This window comes from Nasonia vitripennis, chromosome 2 (assembly GCF_009193385.2).
Source record: "Nasonia vitripennis strain AsymCx chromosome 2, Nvit_psr_1.1, whole genome shotgun sequence".
Taxonomy (NCBI): domain Eukaryota; kingdom Metazoa; phylum Arthropoda; class Insecta; order Hymenoptera; family Pteromalidae; genus Nasonia; species Nasonia vitripennis.
In genome coordinates this window covers 33757076-33781902 of record NC_045758.1, presented here as the reverse complement: position 1 = coordinate 33781902, position 24827 = coordinate 33757076, and the positions used below count along the sequence as shown (strand labels likewise).

At 48.5% G+C, this 24827-nt stretch overlaps 1 protein-coding gene across 3 annotated transcripts; it reads right to left on the bottom strand.

Annotated features, from left to right (window-relative positions):
* Positions 1 to 214: 214 nt before the first annotated feature.
* On the bottom strand, positions 215 to 23437 carry LOC100120453 (transcriptional coactivator yorkie). Of its 3 annotated transcripts, none has more exons than XM_031924203.2 (7): positions 22487 to 23437; positions 20473 to 21898; positions 3736 to 3971; positions 3466 to 3662; positions 3081 to 3267; positions 2924 to 3003; positions 215 to 2846 (listed from the first exon to the last, which is right to left on the bottom strand). In XM_031924203.2, the coding sequence occupies exons 2-7, from the start codon at positions 21078 to 21080 to the stop codon at positions 2745 to 2747; spliced, it is 1410 nt and encodes a 469-aa protein (XP_031780063.1). In that variant the 5' UTR covers positions 21081 to 21898; positions 22487 to 23437; the 3' UTR covers positions 215 to 2744. The 3 variants fall into 3 exon arrangements, with proteins under 3 accessions (XP_031780063.1, XP_031780064.1, XP_031780065.1); XM_031924204.2 differs by having other exon boundaries at positions 2924 to 3000; XM_031924205.2 differs by having other exon boundaries at positions 3475 to 3662.
* Between the last annotated feature and the right edge of the window lie 1390 nt (positions 23438 to 24827).

Below are 24827 nucleotides of genomic sequence, written 5' to 3'. Positions count from 1 at the left end.
GCGCGAAACATCAGCTTCGTGCGGTAATTTCTGCTCTTCCGCCGTTGGCGACGAACGAGATAAGTGGGTTTACGGCGAGCCTTGGCCATAGTCTTCGCTGTTCCGAGTTGAATATATATACGGGGGTATAAGATTCGGAAAAAAGCATAAGCCACAACATAACTTTTTATGCAGGTTTAGGGATGGAAAATTTCAAATGAAATTTCTACAACTGTTGGCTATAAGTAAACAATATATTTATTGTTACAGTTATTGTCGATGAGTATATTTAAATAATATTTTTAAAAAATCAATAAGTTGCGCTTTTTTTTTTGTAATCTCGCAGCAATACAAAACTCGGAGCGTTTTGGTCTTCGCAAAGGCACCTAAAAACGCGATTGATGCGTTTCAATAAAAAAAAAAATGTGTTAAATGATTGGTGAGTATTCGCGAGACACAAAATTCATTACACAAATAAATCACCGTCATCGCTGACTGGACAAAAAAAGAAAATACAAAGCTTCCCTCGACGAAATCCAAGTGTTCAGCTTAGACTCTAAGCAAAAGGATATTACAATTAAAAAATACATTATTACCGGCTAAAAGAAAAAAACTGTTGTAATTATACATAATACAAGTATGTAAGAATGAAGACCTCCTGGAAATCATTGAAACCACAGTAGGGCATCGTTACCGATATACCGTGATGAAATTTCTGTTAATCTCGTTCATTTTTTCTCAAAGAGACTTTTGTAACGAAAAGTTTATCTATACACATGATGCATTAATGTACTTTTCTAATGCTAGCACTCTTTAATGTACAAATGCACTTTGAGACAAACTAATCGATGAGAAATTTCATAACACAGTATTTCAATAGCACACAGTCCTTCGCAGGATTCTCTTATACAGCGTTACTCGTGAGTACCGTATTCAACAATTTCCAGGAGAATAACGCAGAAAATCGATGAGCGCCGTGTATTATTACAAATAAGACGCACGCATGCGATGATTCCATTTGAATTCACACGCTTATCGAGAAAGCACAGTACAAAAGGCAGTTGTCGCGAGTTGACAACGTTTATAGTATATTATTTTTTTTTCAAGGCACTAGCCACTGAGACGCTTTAAAAACGCAGACTTTAATAAAAACTCGTTTACGTTATAATAGTTTCGTCATTCGCAGCGTCATCTCCGCAACTTTTCCATAACGTGGGAAAAGACGAGAGAACGCTTTTACACATAGTCAAACACTCTTTTTCTTCTTAATCGTAAAATGACAACCGCATGTACTTCGTCACGATACCTCCAACGTCTAGTTTTATTTAGTACTCGCAAACGATCTAGGAGATCGATACACGTAATTCGAATGACCTATCTATTTTCGCAAAACTGGTTAATGCATTTTTTAGCGAAAATGTCGTCACCGTTGGCATCGCTCCTCCTAGATATCGCGCGAATACGTGCTATAAGCTGCCATAAACCTAATTACATGTAGAGGTGTAATATCATATTTACCGACATTATTCAATACATGAAGGAAAAAACGAGCAGTCGATACACGAAATTAATACATTGTATTTTCTTAATAAAAAAAATCAAAGAAAAGAAAGTACATTAAATCCATCTGTCTTCCTGTTTAACTTTCTCCGTAAAACAGGGGACAGACGAAGAAGCCCTTAAAGCTAAAAAGTATTTCGATATTCTGCAAATATTATATAATTCCATTTGCTTATAGGTACAAAGAGAATTTTACAATCAAACAAATTTTTTCGTTTTGTTTTCGTTTTCTTCTTTACTTTCGTTCCAATAACTGGTAATCCGTAACAAGTATAAACTTTATAGATAAAAAAAATATATATACTTTTATTTTGCACTCGCACTGCTTAATCTTCGAATATTTAAAAGTTTCATGTAAAAAACATGATATACACTTTTCAACAATTGCTAATTGTTCGCATAAACAAATTTAATATGGACGGTTATTACCTTTAAAAAGCGACAAATCCCTGTCGCCGGGTTTTGTATATTAATTGCAAGGTCAAGGCACTTGGTTAACTTACGAACATCGTTCAAAGGCTGCGACACGCGCTCGCATCGCTCTTATACGCGTTCCTTTACTCTGCGATTTTATACACGTTTCCCCCTTTTTTAAAAATCTCTAAATCTGAACCATGTTTATTGCTAAAAAATGCTTTATTTCTTGACGTTACTGTCCTCGCGTCAAACTTAAAACATTTGAGATCTAAAATGAAAGAGCAACTCTTTCGACGTTACTTGTGTGTAAATTAAAAATGAAAGTATAAGAAATACTAAAAATCGGATTCCGTTTCTGATACGTCATGATATCAGGAACTAGTTTGTTCCGGTGATTTCAATGAAAACATGATTGTTGCATGGACATGGACAGGAACGTCATTTCGTCTCTGGCCTCTGTTAATTCAGAGCTAAGTTTATGACCTTAAAGTAGTATATCGCTCAAGTTTGAATTTTCCGGCACTCGGCCGCAGCGTTGCGCTCAGAGCCGGCAGCAGCGGAGATGCTCTATTTACACAAAGTTCGATTCATGTACGCACACGTTCTTTTAAAAGTTTAAATGTGTAGACGGACTTTGTAGGCTCTAAAAATTCGTCGAGTTCTTATGCACTTATGTCCCGTAAAGAGTATTGACTTAGTCTCGCTGAATGCAGAGTCCTTCAATATATGTATCGAGTTGTCTTGCAACGCGTTGATGACATCCTCGAATCGGTATCGTTGAGGACACACTACAACCACGTGAGAATATTTTCCGGCTTGGTCGGGTTGCCCACAGGATCGATCAATGATTGCACATCTTCGAGAATGTCGCTGCTGAATTCCTCACCAAGCTAAAAACCAAAAGACCCCCGTTACTCGCTGTCCCATCTCGGAGTTTGTCAAAATCACAAAGCCCATTTACACATACCTGAAGAGGCACGAGATCGTCGGTCGAATCGATGTTATCGCTCAAGCTCGACAAGTCTGGCGTTTCCATTGGAGCTCCTTCTATACGCAAGTTGCAATTAGTACAAATTTGTCACAACGAACAATCTGAGTAAAAGAGTATCGCTCTAGATACTGACCGCTTGTGCCATCCATGTTGTCATCTATGTTTGCCAAGAAGTCCTCAGGGGTGTGGGGCAGGGAATAAGCGGAGCCGAGACCCAAGCCACTGTCCGCGCTCTCCTGTCGGGCGTGCTGCTCGTTGATTCCGGACAGGAATGGATCCATCGCAGCGTCCGTTGTGCTCTGTCGAAGCATCAGCTCTTGCTGCAACGAGGAAAAACAAAGTTAGACGTGTCGCGTCGCCTTCGCTGCGCAACGGATGGAGTCTGATTACTTATTGTCGAGCCGAAAGAGATGATGGAAACTCGAGCAAGCCTCGTGTATACAGTCTGTAGAAGGCGAGTTTCCCAATCCCAAAGTAATCAAGCTGATCAAAGAGAATAAAATGCGAAAGATATTTACCGAACTGACCTGTCGTATGATCTCCTGCTGCCTCTGCTTCAAGCGCTCGCGCTCCATCTGAAGGGACTGGAGTCGCAGCTTCTGCTGGCAAGCCTGGAGCGTCTGGCTGCTCTGTATGCCGGCGGCGCCCTGCTGCTGGATCTGCCAGTTCTGCGGCAGCATGGCACCGGATGTCGGGGCCCTCTGCAGATGCGACGCTGAAAAATTCAACAATCCATATAACTTTTCCCCTTTTCTCAGCCTCATTGCGATCATCGAGCAGGAACTCACGGATTCTAGGGTCGAACCAGGAGGTGGTGCGCGCCTGGTGGTTGATGAAGTAGATCTCGCCTTCGGGCGTGCGGGCCTGCTCCCAGCCGTCGGGTAACGGGCCCAGGGCGTTGCTGCCGGCCTGGCCAGGCGTGGCCGCAGCCTTGCCGCTCTCGACGGCGGCTGCCACGGCTGCGACGCTCGCGGCCGCCGCCGTTTTCCGCGGGTCTTCCCATGTCGTCGTCCTCGTCAGGTGGCTGTAAAAAGAAGCATCGATGGTCAGTGAAAATTGTATAAGGGATCGCAAGTTGGTATACGCGGGCGCAGCATCTTCACGTCTCGAGAATCAGAAGCAGCAGCGCGGCATCAGCGAGAAGAGGAGCGACAGGAATAGGCTCGCGCACATTATACTCTCTAGTCCGTTTCGCGCGCGCTGCAGAGAGTCTCGACGTCGGGGCGCGCCGTGACGTCAGAGCAAGAGCCTATATATATACACACACACACACACACGCACACCGCGCATAGTCCGCTGGACCGTAGCCGCGAAATATACAAGTGTATATAGAAGAGCGCGTCGCGTGATGTCAGAGCGATTTTCACCCCTGCATCTCTCTATTATAGCGCGCGCCGCGCACACCGGGCTATGTATAGAGCGAGGGGGGAGGCGCTCGGCGGGTATTTATAGGTCGCCTGCGAATTTTTCGCGGGGCTGATTGATCAAGTTCGAGCGAGGCTGCAGGCGCCAGCAGCAGCTGATCGAGTGCTACCGCTGTGTCCCTTGAGATTGCGCGCGCGACGGTTCGAGTGTGATTTCTGATAACGACGACTCTCGGGGCCCGGGCTAAATTTAGGAATGATCGAACTGACTCACCGATGCGGAGAGGATCGTTCGCGCGCGCGCGAGCGATCGACGATCGCGGTGAAATCACGAGCGTGCGCGATTCAACGTTTTCTCGCGCATCAGAGAGAACCGAAATTTCAGTGTATAATTTACGCGTCACGTAAAATCTCACTAGTCTATATCTTTCACGCGAAACTCGTGCAATCGAGCGCCTCGTTAATAAACGCACAGCGGCCGAGCGCGTTGTATCGATCGACGCTGATTCACGTGAGCCTCTTATGATACGCATATTACACATAGAGAGTTTCGTGTTCTCTCGCAACGGGAAAGCACACGAGCTTTATCGCACCAATATAATAATGGAATTACGTCTTTATTCCCCGCATGCCCGTATGCACATTCTAATAAGATGGATATCTAGCCGAGTGCGCAGTGCACGTATGGGTATCGCGTTACACTATATATACCTGAGTATATCACACGAACGGGCTGTGAAAGTACAAAATGTTCCCGAGAGACATCTGGCAGAGCCCGACGACGAGGCAACTTATTGAGAGAAATATAACTCCCTAAGTTATAGGGAGCTTCATAAAAGTGAATGAACAATTATGAATGAAAGTCGAGGAGCGGAGGCATGTACACAAACACACAGAGCCGTGTCCGCCGCTCGCTCGCTCGGAGGAATGCAGAAATCGACTCGGAACCTTTCTCCCTCCTCTCTCTCTCTCTCTCTCTCTCTCTCTCTCTCTCTCTCTCTCTCTCGCTCCGACTGTTTACCAAGCGAAGAAGAGCTGCCCCCCGACTTAAAAATATCATAACGCGCGACTGCGATTTTTTTCTCAGTCCGCATCGGAGAGCGAGAGCGGCGCAAAACAATGGCTTGCAGACGACGGGAAAAGGAGCAAACGTACGTGGCTATGCGGCTGCGGCGGCGGCCGAGGATAAAGGAATATTATGGGGATGCGGTATTTTTAGGACGCGCGACGACGTTTCGCTTGTCGGTACGCGAGAGAGGCTGTAAATCCGCTAATGGAAAAACCGGAAAGAATGTGCTTTGCGGGAAATTTCCGTTCCCGATCGATAGTGCAGCGACGAGTGCGCTTTTCTTATCAGCTCACACGTTGTTCGCCGATAGAGATCCGCACGTGTGCTCTCTCTCTCATAGTCTCTCTCAGTCCATTCAAGGCATCCCGCATACGAGCGATGAAACCCCCTGCGTTGCTCGTCACACCTCGAAAAAGCAGACGGCTCTCTCTCTCTCTCTCGATTATACACATATACACGCTCGCTCTGCAGACATGCGAGGAGAGCGCGCGTATAAGGCGCGATGTTTTGGAGGCTCTGGCAGCGCTCCAAGCATCATCACAGAGAGCCTACGACGCCGCCGACGACGACGACGACGACGACGACGACGACGAGCTCCACGTCAGAGGCTCGCGCCGACGAGGAGCAGCACGACACTCGGTGTCTTTGTGCGCCGCAGAGAGAGAGAGAGAGAGAGAGCGTACACAGAGGCTGCCGCCGCGCGCGCGGCTCGAGTATTTTTACACCGGACATCGCGGCGCCGGACAACTCGTAAATAGACACACTCGCGCTCTTTTCCTCTCCCGAGTTCGCGCTGCCGCTCCAGAGCTAGCTGCTCCTCTCTGCGCTCGAGCGTGCGTACACGTATAGATATACCTATATACATGCATAGAGAGAAGCGCGCGTTCCTCTTCCGGTCGCGAAGCTCTTTTCTTTCGCTCTGTTCTATAGCTGTGCGCGGATGGGAGATGCAACTCGCTGCAAGTGCAAGCGCGCTATCGGCTGCTTCCGCGCGAGGACTTCCCGCATGCGGATAGCAGCGCTTAGATCGATGACTCGCGCGACTTTTTATTCGTTCGGGCTCTCTTGATTGAATTTTAATGCACACGCGTGCGTAATCTGCCCGAGTTATCGAAATCATCCGAGGCGCTTTCTCCTGTCTTCGCGGAGTTATCTCAGCGCACCGAATTGTAGAGACGATAATACGGCGAACGATTCGCGCAACGTTAAAAAAGCTCCCGAGTCAGGGCCAGTAGCGTAGTGACGAAACGGAAAACTGCACACGCTGTGTGTTATAAGCCGTAACGAGCTTTTCGCAACGCCGAAGGCCGGCCGTAATAAGCGCGTGTGTACATTAGTCGTGCACGTGGACCCGATATCGCGTACACTCGATTCGTCGCCGTGTCATTATACTGAGCCCCGTAGTGCGAGCACAATAAGGGACTCTGTACACGAGTCGGCGAACGTACGTTTAAAAAAAAGACGCTTGGCGCCAGGAAAAGCGGCGCCAAAATCGCGACGAAAAAAGATCGGGATCGGCACACACGCGCACACTCGGCTCACGGGAGAAAATAACAATAAACGCTTATTAATAGAGCCGCAGCGCTGCTGCTGCTGCTGCGAGAGAGGCTCTGTGGAAAATAAAAACATCGACCTATTTTTTCGCGCGTATATAAATAAAATCGACGAGTTATTGTCACGTGCATGTGCACTCGTGTGTGTGTGTGTATAAATATCAAAGCTCGAACAGCTATATACACGGATGGGAGAGAAAAAGGCGCGTACGAAAATACACTGTATAAAAGCGCTCTATCCGCGACAAGGATATTAGCCCGTGAAAATAGCCGCATTTAGACTAGGAAGCGAAACAGAGCGTGCGTATAAAACTCCTCTCGAGAAAGAGTAAGAGCGGGGGGGGGGGGAAGGGAGGGGCGATCGCCGCAGCCGAAAATAACGCGGGAGAGCCGCCTACGAGAAAACGCTGGCGCGAAGTGACCTAGAACTTTTGCTTGAATCAGCTCGTTGTATTAACATCGTGTACGCACGCTGTTGCCGCTGCCGCTGGAATCGCGAATATTATAGAGATACTTCTCCTCTCTAAAAGCTATCAATTAACGCCGTACACGGATCTGAATTTAAAAAATAAAAAAAATAAAAAGTAAACAGCCGGACTGCTTACAATAAAGAGAGCTACAGCAGCGGAGATCTCTTCATAGAAGCATCGGTCTCTAGCGCTGCATGCAGTCTAGAGACTCCTCTCTCGCTCGTTGCCGCCTCGAGCGTTGCCACTCTCGAGAGCGCGTCCGTGAAGCGGTAGGTGTATAGAGCGCGAGAGATACACAGGTGTGTCGCGAGCGAGCGCGCGAGGTCTTTAGCCTCATCGTCTTCATCGAACGCGAGGCCGCGTCTATACGTGAATTGCTCTTTCTCTCTCCCTCTCTTAAATTTTTCACGCGGAATTTCGTATCGATCGCGCGCTGCTGCTGTTTGCGGAGCTTGTTCCAGTAATCGGCGCGGCTAAACATTATATTACCGCCTGTACGTATATTCTCTAGACGGTTACGGCCGTTTCTAATACGTACACATATAGCTATATGTACAAGCGCGTAAACTCGATATTCTCGTTCGCTCGGCCGCTGCTTCTTTCTTTCGGTTTCCCCTTGGCGCGACTTTTTCGAGGAGCTTTGTTTGACGCGCGCTTGTTTACAGCGCTGCAGTTTAGCTCCTCGGCGCACGGCAAAGGAGAACTTGTTTACCCCGGGCACGTGCGTTTTTCGAGGAGACCGATCCAGCTGACGAGTCCCGTGTTTATTTACACCAGAAAGAGCCGCAACTGACAAGTATCTATATCATACCAATACGGGCGAGTCATCGAAATCATCGATGATTTCGTGAATAATCGCGCGCGGTACAGACGTCGAGCAGAAATTTCAGCGATCGGTCTCGTTTGGAAAGTTTCCGAACGAGCACCATTTCTCGCGCGAGCTCACGTTCGTTCTTGTTTAATCTCATGACTAATTAAACGAGAGCGATCGGTTGAGCCAACATCGAGCCGCGGCGATTATCGGCCGATAATCGTTAATCGTATCATTCAGTAACCTCAGGGTTGTCGGTAAAATGTTTCTGACAATGATGTTGTGCGCTCTCGCGTTATCTCTCTCGACGATACGCATAGGAAGCCGAACACGCTCGTAAATCGTTGAATTAAGCCTCGTGCGTGTTTTTTTCTACTAATCGCGCATCGGTTGCGATACTTTCTGGATCAAGGCCGATTATGACTATCGCCTTTGACGGCACACAAAATTACGAAAGAGTCGAATCCTCTATCTCAACCCTCGGCCCGTCAAAAACCATAATACAGCGAAACAAGCCGACGCGCGGCACACACTAATATTAGCGCGTATGCAGCGGATAAAAAAGCTCGATGCCCGGCTCTCGAAAATAGCGCCCAGCTGTTCCGCGGATCGAAAACAATTCCACGTTTTATCCCGCTGACTCGGCGACTAATACGTGAGAATAATTGAGTTGCGCGGATCTCGAAGACGTCATTTACGCGCTGCGGCGCGCACACGATCGCGCGTCGCCGCAGATTAACGGCCCGTGTATTGCATTCGATCGGCCCTGACTCGTCGCTCGCGCGCGCATCCCGTTAAGGTACGGAATCATCGGGGAACGAGGAAGGAAGTGTCGAAACTGACTCGTGGGCTGCAGAGTCGGGTGGTGTATCGAGGCGTCGGAAGTGCGGGAAAGGGAGATGCATCGAGAGAGGACTGACGACACTCGAATGAGAAAAAAATCGCTGTGTTATATTGTGTTTATTATCGTAATAAAAGAATCGCCAGGTGTTCGCTCATGCATAATCGGGATTACGTAAGCCCTGCTGAGCACACGCGGTGTTTTATGTAATTCTTTAATTCGTTTATATTTACACCGAGAATCATGTACCGCGCGCGAGCGTACTTCACGCGAAGAGAAAAATAACAGTCGATATAGCTGGAAAAGCCATCAGGAAACGTTTCGCAGTGCGCGGCGACGACGGTATATAATAATATACGAAACCGATAGCTCAGAGAGCCGCGCTTGTCGCGCAAAGAAACTCGGTTTAATAAATCCCGCAATTTATCAATTCAATAGAGCGCCGCGATAAAGTTACACGCGCTGAGCGAGAGCGAGAAAATTATGCAGGAGCGGGTCGCGTATACATTGTATTCAAAAGCGCCGTTTTACCTACACTTATAATAAACTATATACACGGAGTTGAGCAAGCCGCGCTTAAAGCGGGAAAAGTCATCTCCTCTCTACACGCACACTGCAGTCTCGGGCTTTCAATAATCCCGCCTATCGCGAGAGAGCGAGAGAGAGAGAGAGCCCCTGTTAGCAGTGTAAATTCTCCCGAAGCTACCAGCAAAGTAGCAGCGCAGAAACTACAAGCGCACGGATCAGCAGCAGTCTCTTTTTCCTCCGTATACTCCTCTCTCGTCGTTGATGCAACGAAAAACAAAAAAGAAGTCCATGCTGAGTGCAACGTACACATCCACGTACACTATATACATATATACGTATAAACGTCGCTTACTCGCGACCGGTCGACCCTGAGGGTATTTTGCGAAAGTTCCGCGAAACGCGCCGCCTGAATCACGTGCCACGTCGCGGATATATATCGAGAGAGAGAGAGAGAGAGAGAGAGAGAGAGAGAGAGAGAGTTACCGCGCTGCAGCTAGCCGATCCGGGCGCGTTGACACGCACTCCCGTCCCTGCGTGTCTGTGTGCGCGCACGTGTGTGTGTGTGTACCTTCGCGACCCTGGAGCCGTTGCCGCGCCGTCGAGAGAGAGAGAGAGAGACGGAGATAATGCTCGTTGCCGCCGGTGTCGCGAGCTCACGCCGCAACTTTCACCGGGGTGTATGTGCAGCGCCGAGCGAGAAAATGCACGGCCGGCGTACACGCACGGCTGATTCTGCGTGTATTATACGTCTGCGCAGCTTCGATACATTGCGACTCTATGTGCGCGCGCGATGTGATATTATAGCGAGAGACGTGCTGCTGTGTTTTGATGTATAGAGGAGAACGTTTGCTTCCTTTGTCGCATTATCGGGAAGTCCGTATCGGCGCTATAAATCGCTTAAACATTTATCCTGCAAAATTTACTCCTATGGCTTCGCTATGTATAAACTCGGCGTCTCTTTCTCTCTTATCAGTGATCGACGACGTTTCGTTATATGACGGAATATTGAATTCGACCGGTGATTTACACGCTGTATTAGTAGAGTATACATCTCGATGATTGTTTACTCTTTGTTGCTTGCCGCTATGGGCGGCTTTCAAAATTCAAATCAGCCGCGCGCGAGAGATCGGCGATATTTATATTTATTTCTTCATCTCAAACATTCTCCAGGGATTATCGACGTGTCATTAATGTATTCGGGTTTTCGCGCGTGTAAACGGCGTAATTTTGACCGATCGAGCAGCTCGTTCCCCGCGAGAGTTATTGAGACTTTAGCCCAATTTTTACAGCTTCTCGTTATCGGCAAAACGTACGGCCGCCGAATAGGATTTAGAGAGAAAAAAAATGGCATTCCCGGCATTCCTATTCCGACGCATGCGTGTGTATATAGGAGCTACCGCACAATCAAAAGCACAGCGGCGGCGGCGGTGGCGATGCCGCTCACTCTCTCGGATTACGTTTTAATTATGCTAATTAGCTCTTAATAAGATTCCTAGCCAGATGGACGGGTTCCGAAAAAGTCACGAGTCACAAGTCCAGTATATGTGTGTCCAGTTATTTGAGGCGCACTATAACGTGCCTCTAACGTTAAAGCCCGCACCGAGGCGGCGAATAATTTGTAAAGCAATAAATTTGTTTGTGTACAGCCTCGCGCGCTTCTAAATATTTATAATACGCATCAGCGATCGAAGGAGAGAAAAAGAGAGCCCGCGCGTCTGTGTACTCAGTATAATTTCGTCGTTAATATAAAAGCGCGCGATGTTCGAATTCGCGTCGCACAAAGCCTACAAGTTCGATTTTCCGCGCTGTATTATAAGTTATTCTCGAGCTGCGTGAGAGAGAGAGAGAGAGGGGGGGAAGGGGGCCACAGTTAACGCTACCGCTGCTCCGCATGTATATACAGGGGCACATACGTCAGTGAGAAAAATTAAAAAATAAGTCACGCGCCTAGTGCGTCAGAAATCAGGAAACGCATCTATACGCGCTTCATCAGCGCCGCGCGCGACCTTATATATCCGCAGTTTTGAAATGAAAAAGAAAAATCTATTATTTGCCCGGATCGCGAGCTCTCGCAGGTATATAGATACCAGCACAACAACGCGGGCTGATCTCGCGGAAACTTGCGTCATCGCGCGACGCTGTGCTCTTTCTCCCGGTACGTATACACGCATCAGCTGCATAATGCGTATCCACATGGAAAGAGAGAGAGAGAGAGAGAGAGAGAAAACGGCGCGCATATATGTGTTAATGTTAATCAGTATAATCACGTGAGCGAGGAGAGCAGCGGTTCGTTGAGCACACGATGGGCGCCCCGACTTCCTTCCTTCCATTCTCGTCGCGCTTCCGGCCTACGTCCGTCCGCGAGTCTACCGCTGCGTGTGTGTTTGTGTATTACGTACGCTCGCCCTATACTATAGTCAGTCAGCTTCGATTTCGACTTGCACACGTGCAGCCGAGAAAATAAATAAATCGGTGCGCGGAAGTCGCGTTGGTGCGAGTTCGACTTTGATTAATGACACACACACACATGCACGAGACGAAAGATTTGTTGAGATGATAGTTTAAGGGACAGAAGTCGGGACATAAGATTCTCCAAAGAGTTCTCACTTCTTCGGTCCGTTTAAACATTGCTACGGAGAGAGTATAAGCGAAAACGTGTTCTTTCGATATCGAGTCGGCGTCAATTTATAAGGATGACTTTATTACTGACGTTAATGCTTCTCCGCGCAGGATCGCCGCGTGGAAAAAAGGCCAGTTTGAAATCGCAGTTTGCCTGTGCAGAACTGCGCGAACGGCAACCTTGACGGGTTATACTTTTGTACTTTTCTCTCTCTCGCCCATAATGGCTTAATAATCCACGGAAATATTTGGGCTACAGAGTATATCGTTAATATCCGCGTAATTATCCTGGATTTGACAGCTGTTTGCGTTACTTTTCCCTGTACACACAGGCAAAAAATATCGCTGGAAAATGAGTTTTCGATTGCAAAGACGATCTCTCGTTACGTGTAAAGGCAAAAGTCGTTATCTGGAAAAATATTGTTTTCCTGAATCAAAAGAATAACGCGGGAACGTGTGCATGTGTGCGCGGCGGCGGCGATGTTACGTGGTTTCTCGCGCGCGGCCTCGTCGCTGTTATATCATGGCCGATTTCTATCGTTTTTTTTTCCCCCATTTTGACTGGCACATCCGTTATCGTCGAGCATATACTCGCACACCTGGATTTAGACAATCTCGATTTCATTTCAGCGAATTTTCGATCGTTCGAATAAGCGCAGCTCATCATAAACACTCGCGCAAGTAGCGCCAGAAGGATGTAAGTAAGACGAGTGCATTGTTCCTGGTAGCTTTAACCTTGTTCTTAGTCGCGCAGTTCTCACATTAACATAACGCTAAATGCACGTTTTATTCGTGTCGCGCTTACATATACAGGGACGACTGCGCCGCGGTGTGAACTGTGTTATGCATTTTGTCTCGATGTAGACGTTACGCCCGACGACGAGACGTTAAGATCGATTTGTGTTTGCGAGTTTTCGAAGCAGAGTAACTATTTGACCAAGATCCGTATGGAATATGTCAACAGCGTGACGTCGGAAGAATGGATCTCGTGACTCGGGAGATATGATGTCACAGCTTTGGAGTAGGTGATAATTCGCGCACGTGTCGAGAGTCGAGCGAAATTCGACTTGTGGAAACGGTAATGTGCTCTACTACCCCCTCCTTCGAGACTGGATAATTTTGCGAGAATGGTTTCGAGTTAGAAGAAGTGAGCCAAGACGAAAGTCGAGGAAGAAAAAAAAATATTAATTTTTATCAGAATAAAACAGGTGGTGACACAATTTACGTGTACATTACGGCTCTTATCAATCCGCTCTAGTAACGTACCCACTCAAGGATGCGAATCTTTATCGAGGAGCCTTTATATACGGTGCGTGACAATACGGTAAATAAGCGCTTAAGATAATAAAAAAAAGTGTGCACAACTTCGATCAACCTGCTTTCGTCGTCGACGTCTTTATGACGTGTGAATCATAGGAACTTGCTTATCGCGACGCTAAACTGCGATGTCTAAAAAAGGCGTCAATTTTCTCTCTCCTTCTCTCCTCGCGATGCCTTAATTTCTCAGCAAACGGAATATATAATTGTTTGCATATTTTCACGATGAGTCGTTTTTTTTCTTTTCGTTCGGCTCTTTACATCGTAGCATTTGAGCGCCTTTGCAAAGGAAAATTGAAATAACCCGATTGTTCCGTTAATGGCTATTGGATCGCGTTTTCCTTTTTTATTCTTATATCTTTACCGTGAGTGCTTAAACTATAAGATAAACCGCCTCAGATTAGTTATGTAATTGTTATTACTCAGAAACCACGTAGTTACTACATTTTATTACTGAGAAACCGCAAGGTTTTTATGCGTTTATCATTTTTTCCCCCTCTTCGTGTATGTGCAGTGTGCGCATGACCGTTTAAATTAATTCAGTTTCGTTTATTAGCTCAGATCCAATATAGATATTCCCCGACAACTTCGTTTCTATTAGAAGTGCTCAGCGAAAATCACCGGATCCAAGCTCGAATCCTTATCTACGAAATTCATCCGTTCGATTAAGAACCGATTCAATTGAGATCTCCAATCAAAGACTCGGCTATAATAGCAAAAGAAGAGACCGATTTCTCCTCCTCGGAAGGGAAGTTCAAGCGCGTTAATAACGGGCTTTTAGAAAGTATATAGCCGTCAAAATCCTCGGTCGAAAATGACCGACCTCGGGAGACCTTGGGAAGGAAAAAATGTCTACTCAGAAAAACAAAAACGCGTGTCGGCGTTTCTTTGCGATATCGCATTAGACCGGATTTCCATGGAACTTGTCTCGATTCCTCCTTTTCTCCTAGACTCTTACCGATTTTTCCACGAGCGCCAGGTAGAAAACCGAAAGGAGGGATTCTCTCTTCTCTCATTCTCTCTCTCTCGTTTTGGACCATCAGGAAGTCCCGGATCTCTCAGGGCCCCATAGAAGCCCCGCAACAACAACTTCCCGCCTATTTTGGGGTTTACGAAAAAAAGACGCTCGCTTCGGTTTACTTTGTAGCGAAAGTTCTCAACAACATCCTCTTAGACCGACGAGTGCACATTTATCTCGAGAGCTTTCTCTCAGTATAACTAAACTTTTTATTGAAAAACCATAATTGCTCGGCAACAAATTAATAACACTGCGTTTTCTCGTGAAAAAAAGACCTTTAATCTCCAAGGCCCGAGAATAGGGGCTGATGGGAAAGCAGGCCTTGGAGAGCGCACAGCCTTGAGAGATGCGACAGAAATGTGCTAAGCAGCGAAACTTTGATGGGACTGTAAGCATCGTGAGAGTAGTAGGAGGGAGAGAGAGAGCGACCCGGTCTGAACGTGTTTGGGACCGAGGGAGTCAGGTTAGAGTGCAGTCTAGCTCTTCGACGGACAAAGGAGATTGATGTTTTGCTTCTTTCGAGATGATCCGTGAAACGACCACGGGAACCTTGCGGAAGTGGAGACGTTGAGGGGGCAGTTCGTCGTGGAAAAGGTAGTAGGTTACCGAGGACACGGCCCCTGAAAGAATAGGACTCCGAAATCGGAGTTTGGCTTTCTGCGGGAAAACTCGAGTGTTTGGGTTCTCAGTGCTCGAATTAAAGCTAATCTCCCCTTCTCTGTTGTTGATAATTTTAAATTCGAGCGGAATATCAATTTAATCCCTAAATAACATCGCGTCTCGCGGCTATAATTAATTCCGAATATTTCAGGTGTTTTGCAACACGCATTATGATGCCCACGTGCGCTTGGGCACTTTTGCGGCACTAGGCTATGCGAAATCGAGCCCATTGTTTTAGAGACAAAAAAAAAATGCGAAACTAGCAGTAAAAGTTTTCTGCTCTTGCCTTTAGGGGCAGTTGTGAATGAATCACTCGGAACGGATGAAATAATAGAAGATACGAAGGCGCAGATAAGTCTGATGTAAATGAAAACGTGCCGCACACGGGGTACACTCGAGATTGAATGATCCGTGAACCAGTTAGATGAACGGATTAAAATTCAATATAACTTTTTCACCCTAATTTTTCCTGCAACCTTCTTCTGCAAACGAAACGCGACAAGAAGCGCAAGAGACCATCGCAGTAGCAGCAGCATAGCCCAATAAACAAACAACATTCCTCCGTCACCCTTTTCAATCGTGCACGGCAGCAGCGCCGGTGAAACCATTAAAGCCGAACACAACACAACTGACTGATTATGTAACTCCTTCGCGAGTATATAGCTGCAGAGCCGCGCAACAACTCATTATATTTCCAAGCGACCGAAGAGCTCTCTTTCGCCGCCGCTTCAGCACGCTCAAGAACAAAAGTGGAATAATGAGGATTTCGCTCGCTTTCGCGCTGCACATGTGTTGCATGTCCTATAGCTATATACGCGTCGTCGCGTAGCGTCGCAGGACAAAGACGCAGGCCGAACTCCTATAACACATGCGTGTATGCTAGACAATCGGTCGCGGCCGATACATATAGCCGCCGCCATTTGCCATGTGCTGTTAGGAGAAAGGGCAGTAAGTTCGCTGCTGCAGCGCTCATAGACTCTACTCGCATTGTGTGTACAGTCCGGACTCGCGATAAGTTTTCCGCGAAGGTGCCAGGTGTGATTGGACCGCAGATCCGTGGGCGCTGTGAATCGCCTATTATTCGCGGCGATATTTATATTATTCTCTTTTTTCGCTATAACGCGCAGCTCAGCTACTCGAAATTTCAGTCTCTATCGTTGCAGTTTAGCGGCGCGCGCATGTGCACGCTCTATCCTGCGCCTTTCTCTCTCTCTCTCTCTCACGTTTGTCGCGCGCGGGAATGTCGTTAGATAAGAGCGCGGGGCTGTCGCGGATTTTTGGAGCCGAGATCGAGTCTCGTTTATTGTTGTTCGCCTGCGTCAGGGGTTTCGCCGAGCAAATTGGAGCGTGATGGATATACACGTCGGTGATGTAAATCCGTCGACCTGTGGAGTCAGCTATATAACTCGCTTCTCTTTGCTTTGCGGTTTCTTTCATAAATGCGCGCTGCGCCGAATTAGTGAGAAACAAACGAAATCCCTAAAGTAAACACAAGCGCGCACATCGATTATAGACGCAAAAACGCGCAGACAATATATTACGTTGAATGCGTCATAAACGATTGTTCAATATATTCGAAGCGCCTCTTTCACTTTCTCTGCAATGCGTGTATATCGCACACGAGAGACTTCGTAAAAGTCCCCAAGACAATGAGACGCGGTGTGCATCGGCCGAAGAAGAAGCGACAGGCGCGCAAGCTTATTTCGAAATCGACGTTATTATCCCGCGCGCGAGAGAGTCTCTGTGCAGAAGTGCACCTATAATCGTGGAGCAGCGAGGATTTTGCATGTCTCGATACGTGATTTATGTCTTAACATTTTAAATACACACACAGTTTGTACACTTCTCTCTCTCTCTCTCTCGGCGAATGAGTTACCCACTTTGTTATGGCAGCCGTACACCATTCGCGGAAACCGCGCTATTACATACCTATTAAGAGTAGAGCGAGCAGTGTTTCGTCAGTCGTCATCCCTTTACCTGTACACGTACGCATCTGAGGGAGAAGGAATTTTTGAAAAAGAAACAGGAGAAAAATCAATTAATGCCGATTCAAAACAACTCATTAGACCTCTCGACAATGCGCGAGAACAATCCCTTGATATAAAAAGCGCGGCTCGAATCTCAGCCGCAAAGGAATCCCCTACGAGCCCAAAGGGGCGAAAAAAGTAGCCCCAAAAAGCCCGGCTTGATTCCCATACACATTATGTACGAACGGCGCGCAATGAGGGCGCACACGCGGCTTGTAAAAAAGGCATAATCACAAAGGAGGAAGTACGCCCTACAGCCATACACAGCGGAGCAGCGTGTATATTCGATCATAAAGGACTAAGGCAGCGACGACGGCGCAACAGGTAAGACGAGTGGGTGTACATAGGACTGCCGGTGAGTGAGAGAGAAGGGGAAGGATCGAGAGAGAGAGAGAGAGAGAGAGGGGTTGGCTTAGAGGAGGCGTATGTGTGCGCGCGACGTCACACTCATGGAGTTTCCCACGACAGGTGACACGTGGGAATCCCAGGGACGCCTGTACGTATACGCGCACACAGGTGGATTATATCGGGGCTAGAGCGCGCATGCGCATCTCGCTCTCCGATGCCATGTGACCGGAGAGCTCGAGATTTCGAGAAAGATGATCTATAAAGCGCGAACGACGTCGTGTAAAATTTTAACAAAAATCGCGCCCAGAAGAGACTACGTGAGAAATCCGCGCGAGAAAAGGAAAAAAAAAGAGCGAAGGAGGAAGGAGTTTTTGAGGCAACGAAATATCACACGAAAAGCGTCGAAGGTGGTCTGCCAAGGTAAACGAGCGTCTCGCCGCGGAGCGCAGAGAGCCGAAGCAACAGGAGAAGCGCGACTCGAGCGCTCGCGCGCACACGCGCACACACACACACACACACAAACGCACGGCACACGATATGAGGAAGCAGTTTCTCCGCAGATACTCTCTTATCGAAAGTTCGTTTTACCTTAAATCAGCAGAAAATAGTGTGAACTGTCATTTAAAGTCGCGGACGGTATATTGTGGGACTTCTCGGACTTTGCTCGTATATAGAAACGCATCAGTATGATGGTGTCGTTTTACATTAAAAAATTCTAGATACTCATAAGACCCCAAAGATATATTTTCGAAAATCACAGATCGACGACCGAAAGACTCGGAGAGAGCGGAAGGGGTACAAACGATTGCGAACGTTTAAAAATCGAGTCGCCGAAAACGCAGTATAGCCTATAAAGAAGCGCTGGCGGGGCCGAGAAACGATGAAGTAAGCACCGCGAGAGCCGCGTGTAGAAAGAGACAGACGTATACATGCTACGTGTAGATCGAGCGCCGAAAAACTTCACGTACGTGATTGACGTAGAAGACGCAGTTACGCGGGCTTACACTTACACGCTACACACACACACACACACACGCGCGCGCGCGCGCGCTGACGCACCGGCACACACGAGTCGCGCGGCGGAGGGTCATTGTTCCGTATCAATTTTTCGATGAATTTTCTTTGCTCCTTTTCCCGTAACCGTATAATGAAAAGCTCTCGAGTTGGGGAATTATCTTTCTCTCTTTTGGGGACGAATTCACGGAACCGCGAGATATACCGCGGGTTATACCCATCCTAACGCTCTCGGCTTTATTTTAATTGTAAAAATATTCAAATAAGCTCGGAAGTGCCTGTGTGCGGTTTGAAAAGCAATTTTCACGCGACGAGCGCATGGGAGAAAAAAAATCCAATTGCTACGACTCCTTCACAATCGGAGAAGATTTTCAACACGCGCGCTGCGCTTTTATCAAACGCCCAATCGTATATAGTTTCAAGACGCATAAACTTCCGGCCCTCGTATCTGTCCCGGTATCTTTATTTAAAGATATTTGTCAATATCCTCCCCCGTTGTAAACAGTGTACAGAACCAGCTGGTGGGAAGAAAAATTATTTTTCTTTTTGTTGGATAATCAAAGCCGATCGATTGTTTTACATATATGTTAAAGACAGAGAGAGAGAGAGAGAGAGAGAGAGAGCAATTTTCGAATTTGCATAATAAGTGCGCAGTTTTTAATAGTAATTTTATTCAAGACAGTAAACCGGGAAAAAAATTCCGAAAGATGCGTATAACCGAAAGCAGAAGCAATCGCTTGTAGAATCTAATATCTTGAGTAGAGCTATATTTTTTCGATTTTATGGCACCGATGACTGAATAACACGTCGCACGAGAGAGTCTCTGTTTTTATTTCAAACGCTAGTTGTAATTTTTTCCTCGAACGTCAACTGTACAATCGATACTTTGAATTAAACGTAATCATCTGCTATCGGAGCGGCTAATCGATTAATACATTAAAAAACGGTTAAAGAGTAAACAGTAGCGATTCGAGCAATCATTTTTTACAGAAATATATAAGTTCGGCAATTGACTCACGCAGTACGTATTCTTCAATGAAATATCGATTTCAAGAAACGTTCGTACTTTCTTCTGATAAGGAAGCAGATAGTTATCAAAAAGTATACGTTATATCAGCTCTATAGCAGTGGTTTGGAACTGACCACAATCACGTAATTGTCGGGGCGCCAAATAGAAAGAAACAATCCGACAGACGTTTCGAAATGAAACGAGAGAGTGACGAGCGAGAAATGATATTTGTTGATTATTGAAAAAATCGCCGATATTGATAATCAGGCGTAATCTTGTTGTCTTCGCGCGAAATTGTTTGTTGCACCGTTAAAAAAAAAGATCGAATTAGAAGCCATAGGCCGTAGGAAGTCCGAAGCGTTTATCAACCAAAAACAAACAAACGTCGAGCTATCTGTTCACGCATCGTTAGCTGCTTAATGTTTTCTATACATGTAAACACGTTGATAAATGTAAGAAAAAAAGTGTCGTGCTATACCTCGCGCGTTGAACTGAAAGCAAATGATAAATCTAATTAATTTCTTTATTTGATAATTCGAACGAGGCGAGAGTATATTATGATGAGAGAGAAGACGAGCGCGATCGGTATCTAATTCTCTCTCTCTCTCTCTAAACAGGCGGCGGTACAAATCGCAATTTAACGATACTTCGGTGGCGCTAAGGCGCTAAGCGCGACCTTTATGAGCGCAGTTAATTGGGTGCGCAGGGCTAATTGAGGGACACGCAGACGTCTGTGTCTCTGTGAATTTCGTCCGCGGCGGTAAGTATACGGCAGCACTAATTCGGGAGTCGTTAGCATGGACGTCAATTACGTTAATATGAAATTTCGGAGCATAAGCTAATTGCCGTTGTGGCGTATTACAGAGAGGATACTTACTTGAGAAAGTAGATCTGTCCCTCGGGCGTGCGGGCCTGCTCCCAGCCGTGGGGCAGTGGTCCCAGGTCGTCGACGGTGCTGATGACGTCGTAGCTGCGCTGCTTCTGGTGGTGATGGTGCCTGGCCGAGTTGTGCTGGGGCGCGTGCTGGCTCTGCTGCTGGGCCGAGGCGTAGGTCTGCTGCAGCGAGGCCGGACTGCTGTGGGCTCGGGGATGGGCAACGGTCAGGCCCTGGGGCACCTGGGCAGCTCCGCTCGGCTGGGCGCCGGGACTGGTGGTGCCGCCGCTGCCGTTGCCGCCCGGCGTCGCGGCGCCTCCGCCGTTGACGAGGCCTCCGCCTCCGGCCCCGAAGGCCGAGTCGGCCGAGTTCTCGCGCGAGTGCGATATCGAGGGTGACTTGCTGCCGGTCGAGGGCGGGTTGAAGAACGAGTCGGGCAGATTGCGCATGCGCAGCGGCACCTGCAGCGGTCGCTTCGAATCCGGCTTGAGAACGCTGTCGAAGAGGGCCTGCAGGTCCGACTCGCTGTTCTGGTCGATGCGAACGACGAGGTTGCTCTTGGCGCCGGCCGCTCCGCTTCCCGGCTCGGCTACGTCCTGGTTCAGCGCCATCTTATCTCTCTCTCTTACTCCGTTAACAACGAACGCACTGACACACTCGCGAAGGGAGTCTTCTTCTTCTTCTTCTTCTCCTCCGCCTCTCTCTCTCCTCTGCCGCTGGCTCCTCTCTTCTTCTTCTTCTGCGGCTTCCGTGTGCTGCTGCTGACTCGTCTACTCTCCGCAGAGCCGAGCGGCTCCCTTCCTCCGTCTTTTTTACAATCGTCGTTCTCTCTCTCTCTCTCTCTCTGGCGCGCACAGAAAGACAACAAGACGACTGCTGCTGCTGCTGCTGAGTCTTTCTCTCTCACTCTCTCTCACTCTCTCTCTCTCTCTCTCTTGCTCCGGCGACTGGATGCAGGCAGGCAGGCAGGCAGGCAGGCAGGCGACTACGGGATCGTAGATCTCATTGGGCGCATGTTTATCGCAGCTCCGTCTCTCTCGTTCTACCTGCTGCAGGTATTCCTCTCCTCCACTCGCTCGGCGCTCGCTCGCCGCCGCCGCTGCTGCTTCGTGCCGCGAGTGCGCTACCTGCTCCTCTCTCGGCTCTCGGGAGCTACGTATACACCTGACGACAGAGTAGCGCTGGCGCAGGCCTCTTCGGTATTATACGCGCCGAGGCCGAACAATCGAGAGAGCCCTGCTGGCACCTTGCAGCAGCCAAGCTCCAGCAGCCAGCTTCTTTCATTCATTCGAGCGGCACATCCGTTCTCTCCCGCTCTCCGCTGCTGCTGCTGCTGCTGCTGCTTCCGCGAAATCTCGTGCTCCGTTTCTCCGTCGTCCGGCGATCTCTCTGCGAAGTCTTCTCTCCTCCGCTTGGTCCGCTTCTCCCTCTATCGCAATAAGGCACACATCTACGATTAGTACTACTGCTACGTGTATAAAACTAGCTTTGGCTGTAGGTACGGGCTTTTTGATTATCGCGCACAGTCACACGCAGGCGTGAGTTCGAAAGAGCGAGCAAGAGAGAGAGAGGTGTCGGCCGTCGTTAGTTCGTCGTGCGGCAACTAATACTCGTTTATACGTATATAACGCGGCCCGCCGCGGAGAGGAAAATACGACAAGGCACTTCGGGGAACTCTCGCGCGCGAGTGTAAAGAAGAGTGAGCAAGAGAGAGAGGAGAACCGAGCCGCCGCTGCCGCCGCGCCGTCGCTCGCTCCCAGCGGCGTTGGTGTACGTGTCCGTGTGGGGTTAAGAGCGAGAAGGAGAGAGAATTCACTCGCTGGTGGGGGAGAGAGGAGAGCGCCGCCGCCACCGCCGACGACGACTACCACTGCCGCCGAGGAGAGGTTTATAAGGCGAAGGAGGGTCGAGCGCGCGCGAGAGAGCGAGAGAGAGAGAAAACGAGGAGTCGTCGACTCCGCGAGAAGAGCGCGTGCAAGCGTGTGTGTGTGTGTGTGTATGTGCGTGCAGTGCTTACTTTTGTCTCTCTCTCCTTTGCTGCTCGCTGCCGCCGCTTCTGCTGCTTCTTCTTCTCCTCCTCCTCCTCCTGCTCCGTTCTCCGCTGCCGCTGTTACTGCTGCTCTTCCTCCTCTCTCGGTGTGCGAGTGTGTTTATGCTCCGCTCGCGCGCGTGAGAATCCGCGAGCCAGAACCGAACGTCGCGCGCTCTCTACGTTCTCTATGTGTGTGTGTGTGTGTGTGTGTCTGTGCATACAGCTATAGAGCTTGGTGCACTGCTCTGCACAGTCGCGAGCCGAGAATGCGTGTACACACGGATACGCGCGCGCGCGTATGTATGTATCCGCGCCGAGGGTGGACACAGACTCTCGCCGACTTTTTTTCCTCTCTCTCTCTCTCTTCGCGGGCAGTATATTACTTATATCTCTCTCTCTCTCTCTTCTCACGCTCGTTTATATACCAGTGGCCACTCACTGCACGCACGGGGCTACTCTTCTGCGCAGTCTTCTCTCTTTCTCTCCTTCGGCAGCTCGCCTCTTCTTCTTCTTCTTGTACTTTTGCCGCCACTGCCGTTGTCTATCTTTAGGTAGAAAAAAGCCTCGATGCAGAGGCTGCGCGGCGCACGAGCGTTAAAAAAAAAAAACCACACACGCGCGAGCGCGCTCGCGTTCGCAACTGCAGATTTGCCGTGCGCTGCTGCGCCGTGTGATTCCCGATGCAAATATGTGTAGGTTATATAGGTGTACTGCCAAAGCAACTACGACGGCGACGGGAAAGAGAGATAGAAAGAGAGAAAGAGAGAGAGGAAGAGAGGGCGAGAAAGCGGAGGAACACCGCGGCCGCGGCACCCGAGATATCCCAGGAGGCGCGGAGAGGCGTGCACTGGCCTGTTGCTCTTTCTTGGCCGACTCGCGGAGACTCGCGCTCAGAGAGCTCCAAGGAACTCGACTCGCTCTCTCCCCCCACCACTTGCTGCTGCTGTTGCCGCGAGAGCGAGAGAGAGACACCACCAGACCGCCACCTCACCTCGCTCGCTCGTTCTCTACTGTTGCTCCCCCCCTCGGCCCCGCCGACCACTGCCGGACAGCGCCGCATATACACACGCACGCACACACCAACGTGAGAGTGCTGCGCGACTAGCGCCAGGCGGTATCGGGGGGGGGGGGACACCGCGGCCGATCGAGACGGGGCGGGATGGATGTTTTTTTTTCCAAACACTGCTCTTTTGGGACCCGTTTGCCTCGTGGTTTTTGAATATTTTCTCGACTTGGTTTTCGGAGAGCGAATAAAATCGTTTTAACATTGTTAACGATCGAGCCCAGTGCCATCGTATCTAATTGCCAATAACATTGTTATCGAGCGAAAGTGCCTTATGAGCGACTCTTTTGAAAACGTTATCGCAATCGCTCCATCGCCGAGAAAAAAAAAATATCGATTGTTTTTCCAAGGAAAATGCAGTAAATCGATGTAAAGGGCGGTCCCCTCGTGCAGCGGGGAAAAAACAAAACTCAATAGTCCGATAGTTCTCGTTATACAGAAAGCGATGTATGTGCAACTATGAAAAAAAAGGTTCCTCGACGCGGAGCGTCGTAAAATTTTAGAGGTCACACGAGCATCGAGATAAAAAGTAAGTATACGCGTTCCCACTCGTGGAGATCCTAATGCTCCTACTTTACAATGAGTCCACAAGGCCATTCAGTCGTCTCACGCCGCTAAAGCTCAATGAGCCCTTTCAACTTTCAACTTCCTAGTATTTTCCCGCAGGTGTCGGGTTCCCCCCAAACTTCGCTTTTTAAATCCCGCCGTATAGGCCATTATACCGATCTCTCCGTGTACTCGCGCACGAGGTCTCTATAAACGAACGGGCAGAGGTGCCGCGCGCTTATTTTCGAACGATCATCGCGTTGGAGAAAAAGGTGGCGATTGTTTAAAAACGAGCGAAATATGACGTTCAAATCCGAGAGCGCGGCCTGCTCTCCCCCGCGCACTCGACCCAACACGACGATAAAAAGAGACGCGAACATACACCGCGACCACAGCTGGAGGGGGGTGGGTAGACCGGGAGAATGAGGTATACCTATACACCTATATAAAAGAGAGAAAGAGACAGAGACTGAACTCGCTGGGCATAAGCTGCGAGTGTGTATATAATATATATGCGAGGTGGTAGGGCTGCGACAGCGGTGGAGGAGGAGGAGGCAATGAATGTTATGAGGAGAGGAGAGACCGAGCAAGAAACGAGCGAGGAGAGAAACAATTAACGCGTCGGGACGGAGGGATGAAAAATTGACCAAAAAATCCGTGTTTTTAACTTGTTGCTTCAAATTTTTTATCGCAATCGTTTCAACAATACCGAAGATA

What these genes read in the sequence shown, in the direction of transcription:
- LOC100120453 (XM_031924203.2), bottom strand. Translation starts at nt 21,080, where the DNA reads ATGGCGCTGAACCAGGACGTAGCCGAGCCGGGAAGCGGAGCGGCCGGC. An exon ending in CAACATGGATGGCACAAGCG is followed by an intron (nt 3,004 to 3,080) that starts GTCAGTATCTAG and finishes ACTTGCGTATAG; the next exon opens with AAGGAGCTCCAATGGAAACG. An exon ending in ACGATCTCGTGCCTCTTCAG is followed by an intron (nt 2,847 to 2,923) that starts GTATGTGTAAAT and finishes TTTGGTTTTTAG; the next exon opens with CTTGGTGAGGAATTCAGCAG.